Genomic DNA, 7,779 nt, shown 5'->3' on the forward strand with positions numbered 1-7,779 from the left:
TAGTAGTTGTACTTCATAAATTAGAGTTTCTATGTATCACTTGATTTATTAATAGTTGTGAGCCATAAATTAGATTTATTATGTTTGTTATGATTAGAATTAAATTTAGTAATTGTAATAGTGTCTATAAATAGCCATATACTTGAAATCTTTTTGCAACAACCACAATAGAAAAACGCGAGTCTTCTTATTAGTCTCTCTAGCATCTTCCTTCCATTTCTAATAAAGTGGTATCAGAGTCTGGTTTCTTGTTCTAAAATTCTAGAGAGATAGCTAACAATAATCTATTTTTTTTTTAATTTTCTCATCTTACAAAAGAAAACTACGAGAGTTGGTTTCTTTATATGAAAGACATACTTGACTAACAGAAATAGACTTTACTCCACCCGATGATGAAGGATCCTTAACTCAAAATGAGAATGATGCTTTTGTAGAAACAATGAAGAAGGATCAATGAGCCTTTGCACTCATCCTGTAATGGCCTGTGAACTAGAAAGGAAGTAAATTATAAATTGAATATGGAAGAGAAATAATAACGTTAGGGTTTATATTCCTTGCACAATAATTCAGATTACTCAATAGAGCTACGGGAATGACTCCTTTAAAAGAAATAAAAAAATCAAAGAAATAAATGAAAAATAAACAACTGGGCATCCTACTCGCAACCCTCTTGTGGATCAAGATCTGGATCCTGGTCCTCTTGATCTGAAATGGTTAATGAAAGAGTGAGGTACACTAGCCCAATAAGAATATCACACTACTCACCGACATAGAAATGAAGGTTGGTAAAAATCATAAAAATAACTAATGAAGCTCTTAATTTAAGTAAATTCGTTTATCATAAATAAAATCATTTACCGCATACTTACCACAGCGAGATTTTTAAAAAATTGACTTATAGAGTCAATAACATAAACAATATCATAATCTTATATTCAATCAGTCAGAACAATAACTTTCTCTTTTATCAGCCTACTAGTATCCATGGGGGTCCATAGGGATGTCCCCACTACGTGTGAACCTTTATTCAACATTTTTAATTAACGGGTCGTCCCTATACCTCGTCCGGTATGAGTGCCAAAAGATACCATCCCTCAATACCTCATCCGGTATGAGGGTGAAATGGGTCGTCCCCATACCCTGTCCGGTATGAGCGCCAAATTACCAATTCTCGATACCCCGTCCGGTATGAGGCAACGTTTACGATAGGGTTCTCTATGTATCCGGTTCGTCCACCATCTCTCAGGATATCCAACAAGACTACCATTTATCCTTTCACTTAATTAAACAATTTCCCATTTACCCATAATTTTTAGTTTTTTAATTTAACTGTAATCACATAAAACAAGCAATATATGCATCAAGAAAACACAGTCGCATCATTATACCAACTTCAGTGTATTATCATGTATTCGAAACTGTAAAATTAGGCAATCAGTTAAAGATAGCAAACAGTAATAAATAATCGATTCCAGCTCCATTTGTAACATGTATTTAATTAGGAATATTTTCAAAGTTTCACAAAACGTCATATTATTTAAAATTAAACTTCAATTCCATAACAGAGAATAAGGTGAGAGATTCTTACTCAAATTGATGTTCGAAATGCTTAACAGTTAACTGCGCCTACAAATGGTCCCCAAGTTCCATGAATTTTCCTGTGGTGATTAAAACACGCTTCATGTACCTAGAAATACCCCAAAAAATCCAAAATTAGTGTCAGAAACTCTTTTTGGACAATTCTGACACAGTGGCTTCGCCGTGTTCCAGTGGCACCGCGGCCTGTGGCAGCAGTTTACTTTGGGTTGGTTGTTTTCGGCCAGATTTAGCTAATTTTGTACCAATCCCTGCGAGAAAACACACTAAGGGGACTCAGTTGACCGAAAAAAGTCAAAAAATCGAAGCTTACCAGCGGCGGGTTCTCAGGTGCGGCGGCTCTGTCGGCTCACCTTTGCGGTTGGGTGTTTTATTTCAGTCAACCTGTAGAAAAAAAAATGTTGATTATAATGGTAGAAAAATTACACGAAACGATAATCGGGAAGAGCCTCATAAGAGGTGGTTTTTGCTTTTTCCTGCGGCGGCGCCGGTGGGCTTTACCTGTGGTTTTCGGCTCATCCCCCATCTTTTTTCTCTGATTTGACCGTGGAGGTTTTCAAAATTGAATTTCGAGCGAATGGAGAAAATTTTACCTCTTTTGGCGATCGAAGACGGCTCCAGCACGGCGACAGGCGGCGATCGACTCCCTTCCTGGTGATTGGCTCTTCTTCTCCGACGAGGGGGTCTGGCGGCTAGGGTTAGGGTTTGGTGTGAAGATGGGTATTTATATCCGTCCCCTTTTAATTTGGACCATCTATCACGTTTGATCTGCACCGTCCGATCGCGTTTAAATAGGAAGTAAATCTAGACCGTCTATCACAATTTGATCTGGTCTGTCCGATTGCGTTTAAATAGGAAGTAGATCTGGGTCGTCCATCACGTTTAATCGTGACCATCTGATCGCGTCTGAGGAGGGAACGGATCCGGACCATCCATGAGCGCGGGAATAAATCTAGACTGTCCGATCGCGGGCACACAGATTACCAGCGTGGTCTCCCGCGTGGCACTGTATCAAAGTATCTTGCCACGCGACGCGCTCCGATTAGTAGGAGCTGCTAACTGGGCGTCCTACGAGCATAATTTTTTAAAATTGTATTTTGACTCCCAATTTCTAAATTGGATGAATCTATGTTTCTAAAAGTGGGCGATGCTATCAACGCAAAAGAAGCTTAGGAGATTTAAAAAATTCCCTCTAAGGAGTTGACAAGGTAAAGAAGGTGCGACTCCAAACTTTATGAGGTGAATTTAAAGCTTTGCAAATGAAGTATGTTGAATCCATTTCAAATTTTTGCTTAAGGGTAAAGTATATAATAAACCAAATGAGGAGATATGGTGAGATGATAAAAAATGTTCATATGGTGCAGAAAATTCTTCGATCTTTGCGACCAAAATTCAACTATGTGATTTGTGTCATTAAAGAATCAAATGATCTAGACACTTTAACTTTTGATAAATTAAAGAGATGTCTAGAAGGTCATGAAGAAAAAAAATAAAGAGAAGACAAGAAGAGCCTTTAGAATAAGTTCTCAAATCAAAAGTCTCTTTGAATGATTGTGGAAAGCAAATAGGACAATGAATAAATGGAGGACACGGTCGTGGTCATTGTCAAACATAAAAAAGAAATGACATTCAAGATGGTGCCAAAAATGAAGACAAAAGTCAATCGTCAAATAGAAGTTGTGGAAGAGGAAGAGGAAGATGTAACTATAGAAATTCTAACAAATCAAATATTAAATGTTACAATTGTCATAGATATGGACATTATGCTTGGGAATGTTGTAATGCTTCAAACGAGAAGGAGGAACAAACCAGTTTTGTCAATGATAAATAAGATGAGGAAGAAACAACTTAAAAGGGGAGATAGTGATGCACATAGTTTATCATACTTGGATAGTGAAGCAAGCAATCACATGTGCTGTAATAAAGAAATATTTGTGGAGCTTCATGAGAAGATTAGTAACAATGTTTCTTTTGGAGGCTCTTCAAAAATTTAAATTCAAGGAAAATGCACAATTCTAATCTCTTCAAAAAATGGTGGGTATGTACTTATTACTAATGTTTACTATGTACCAAAGTTGAGAAGTAATATTTTGAGTTTGGTTCAATTTTTTGAAAATAATTATGAAATTCACATGAAATATTATTGTCTTTGGTTTGGATATCAAGTGTTAATTTAATTGCTAAGGTGCATATGTCAAAGAATAAGATATTTATCTTGAATCTCAAAACTATTAAAACATGATGCTTGAAGGCTAGTATGGAAGATGAAGCATGGTGTTGAAATATGAGATCTGGCATTTGAAATTTAGTGGACTCAAGGCGATGGGAGAAGAAAAATTGGTGAAAGGGATGCCATTGATCAACCATTCTAACCAATTATGTGAAACATGTCTATTTGGAAAGCATTCAAAAAGGAGTTTTCCAAAAAAAACCACTATAAGAGCAACCAAGCTACTTCAACTTATACATGCCGATGTGAGTGGACCAATAAATCTACTTTTATTTGGTAAAAAAAAATACTTTCTACTATTTATTGATGATTTTAGTCGGAAGACTTGGACATATTTTTCAAAGCAAAAATTGTATGTTTTTGCTACTTTTAAAAATTTTAAAGCTCTTGTAGAAAATAATTGTGAAATAAAGTCTTTGAGAACAGATAGAGGAAGTGAATTTACTTCCAAATAATTCTATGATTTCTGTGAATCTAATAGAATTTGTCACCCTTTAATGGTTCCAAGATCACAACAACAAAATGGAATTACGGGAAAAAGAATAAAACTATTCTTAATATGACTAGAAGCATGTTGAAAGCAAAAAACATGCCCAAGGAATTTTGGGGTAAAGTAATTTCTTGTGCAGTATATTTATCTTATAGGTCTCCAACATCAAGTTTGAAAGACATGACTCCCCAAGAAGCATGGAGTGGAATGAACCGAATGTCAACCATTTACGAGTTTTTGGAAGTATTGCATATGCTCATGTTCCACAACAAGAGAGATCCAAGCTTGATGATCGAAGTATCAAACATATTTTCATTGGGTATGATGTAAACTCAAAAGACTATAAATTGTATAATCCAAGCAATGGTAAGATCGTGGTAAATAGAGATGTTGAATTTGATGAAAAAAACAACTTGGAATTGAGAGAAAAAAAGAAGAAAATGCTTATGATTTCTTTTCATACTTTGAAGATGAATGCCAAGAGACCATGGTAACTTTGCAACATGCAACTCCACCTCATTCTCCAACTCATGTTGCCTCACCCACTTCTCAAGGAAGTTCAAGTGAAAGGTCACGAAAGATGAAGAGCATTCAAGATCTCTATGATGAAACTGAGGAGATCACTAACTTTGATATGAATGATTTATTTTGTCTTTTTTCTTTATTGTAAACCAACGAATTTTTATGAAGCCGTCGAAGATACAAGATGGAGATAAGCCATGGAGGAATAGATTAAATATATAAAAAATAGCAACACATAAGAGCTATCCACTCTACCTAAATGACATAAAGTTATTGGTGTCAAATGGGTCTATAAAGTAAAAAAAGATTCTCAAGAAAATGTGAAAAGGTACAAAGCAAGACTTGTCGTTAAAGATACAAGCAGAAGCATGAAGTTGATTATGATGAGGTTTTTCCACTAGTTCCTCGCATGGAGACTATTCATTTGCTTTTAGCTATTTCAGCTCAAATGAAGTAGAAATTTTTTAACTTATGTGAAATTGGCATTTCTCAATGATTATTTTAATTAAGAGGTTTATGTAGAACAATAATTGAGTTTCATGGTTGAAGAGCATGAAGATAAAATGTTGAAATTGAAAAAAGATTTGAATGGGCTAAAACAAGTGCAAAGAGCATGGAATAGTCGTATAAATAAGTATTTTAAAGATAACGGATTTGTTTGTTGTCTTCATGAATATGCTTTTTATGTGAAGTATCATTCCAATGGTGATATTCTACTTGTGTGTATATATGTGGAAGATCTCATCTTTATGAGCAATAATCCAAATTTTTTTGAAAAATTCAAGAAAAGTATGTTACTTAAATTTGAAATGACTGATACTAAACTCATGTCTTACTATTTGGGTCTTGAGATGAAGCAAAGGAACATGGTATTTTTATTCCTTAAGAAGGTTATGCAAGAAAAGTCTTAAAGAAATTCAAAATGCTTAATTTACAATCCTATGACATGCCTATGGAATGTGGAGTCAAGTTATCAAAGTTTGATAATGGAGAAAAAGTCGATTCCACTTTCTTTAAAAGTCTTGTAGGAAGTTTGAGATACTTGACATTTAAAAGACCCGATTTTTTTTTTTTGCAGTTGGACTAGTAAGTTATTTTATGAAAACTCCTACCACCTCCCACATGAATGTTGTTAAAAGAGTTCTACATTATCTTAAAGGTACTATTGATTTTGAGTTATTTTATTCATTTTTCAATGATTTCAAGATTGTGGAATTTTGTGATAGTGATGTTGTTGGAGATATTGATGATAGAAAAAGTACAACTGATTTTGTATTCTTTATGAGTGATTGTATAATTACATGGAGTCCTAAGAAGTAAGTTATTGTTACACCATCAACTTGTATGTCTGAATATATGATAACAATCTCTTGTGCTTGTCATGTCGTATAACTTAGATGATTGTTGAAGGAATTTCATTTGACAAAAGACAAAGCTACTGAAACTTTTATTGACAATAAGTTCGCACAAACATTAGTCAAGAACCCAGTATTTTATGAACGAAGCAAACACATAAATACAAAATATAATTTTATTTGAGATCGCATTCATAAAAAGGAAGTAGAGCTCAAGTACGTAAAGATTGAAGATCAAGTGGTGAATATTTTTACCAAACTGCTCAAGTTTGAAGTCTTTCAAAAGTTATGTGCTAATCTTGGATTCAAAATGAGATTTGCAAATTAAAGGAGAGCATTAAGAATTAATTTATAAATTAAGAATATAATTAATTAGTTTGATAATAATTATACTTTATAAATTAAAATTTCTATGTATCCCTTGATTTATTAGTAGTTGTGAGTCATAAATTAGATTTATTATATTTATTAGTTGTTAGAATTAAATTTAATAGTTATAATAATATTTATAAATAGTCATGTAATTAAAATCTTTTTTACAACAACTATATTAGTCTCTCTAGCCTTTTGCTCCCATTTCCAACATTTCGGTCCTTGACTAGACCAATAGCAAAAAGATTATGGAGAACTGAAGAACACTTTGATGGAAGATGATGATTATGTAATACATGTATATATGTATGTGCGTCTGTAGTGTGAGTGAGTGTAAATAGGTACCTGAAAGAAACCCCAAAATATCTGCAAGCATGATGAAGTTTCGACAACTCGGATTCCATGGAATCTGCAGAAAGCAAGCTGTGGACATCGATGACTAGGATCTGAAGATCGGAGACATCGTCAGAGACGACGGCTGCTTGTTGATCATGGCGGAGATATCTGGTTGGGACGGCGGTTATGGAGCCATTGGCAGCCAGCTGTTGAACACTCGGCACCAAAACGGACTTGTAACTCGCTTGTTTTCTTTCCATTTCTTTTCTTTTTCTTCTTGTGCAACTCACCAAATTATGCCGCTATCTATAGCCAGATTTTTATCTTTAATGTTTTAATTAATATATTTTATTAATTAAAATATACATATTAATTACAATATATTTTTATAATGAAAATATAAAAAAAATATCATCTCATTTAAATTTAAAATTTTTTATATTAACATTTTTTTGATATATATATATATATAATATGTACGTATAGTCAATACCTATCATTTCATTTTTCAATCCCATCAATGTCTAAATAATATAAAGTTTAATTTAAGGTTTTCTAACAATTATCGTCTTGCTTCTTTGTAAAGATTGTAGGAGAAGAATTGCTCTAATTGAAGGAGAGGGAATACAAAATAAAATTATAGGAATTAAATTGCCGAAATAAAATTAGACAGATTTAATAAAAAAAGATAAGTTAATTAAAAATAAAGTAAATAGTATTTAAATAATAAATTATAGGAACTTAGTTGAATAGTTGATACATTTTTTTTTTTTTTTAAATAGATGGTAGATTATCAGATTATAATATCGTATGTATTTTTTAAAAATTATTTCTATTACGTTAAGATGATTTTATATATAAAGATATATATTATCTAA

At 33.1% G+C, this 7,779-nt stretch overlaps 1 protein-coding gene across 1 annotated transcript; it reads right to left on the bottom strand.

The window, feature by feature from the left end:
* Nucleotides 1-307: 307 nt before the first annotated feature.
* On the bottom strand, nucleotides 308-7,195 carry LOC148266489 (protein SRG1-like). The gene is made up of 2 exons (XM_088219138.1): nucleotides 6,911-7,195; nucleotides 308-489 (listed from the first exon to the last, which is right to left on the bottom strand). The coding sequence occupies exons 1-2, from the start codon at nucleotides 7,159-7,161 to the stop codon at nucleotides 468-470; spliced, it is 273 nt and encodes a 90-aa protein (XP_088075264.1). The 5' UTR covers nucleotides 7,162-7,195; the 3' UTR covers nucleotides 308-467.
* Nucleotides 7,196-7,779: the final 584 nt, after the last annotated feature.

The sequence above is a fragment of the Carica papaya genome, chromosome 4 (genome assembly GCF_054855325.1).
Source record: "Carica papaya isolate Zhongbai chromosome 4, ASM5485532v1, whole genome shotgun sequence".
NCBI classification, from domain to species: Eukaryota; Viridiplantae; Streptophyta; class Magnoliopsida; order Brassicales; family Caricaceae; genus Carica; species Carica papaya.

Excerpts from the sequence above, each read along its gene's own strand:
- LOC148266489 (XM_088219138.1), bottom strand. The coding sequence starts at position 7,161 with ATGGAAAGAAAACAAGCGAGTTACAAGTCCGTTTTGGTGCCGAGTGTT. Across the intron at positions 490-6,910 it reads TATTTTGGGGTTTCTTTCAG|TTCACAGGCCATTACAGGAT; the intron begins GTACCTATTTAC and ends CTTCCTTTCTAG.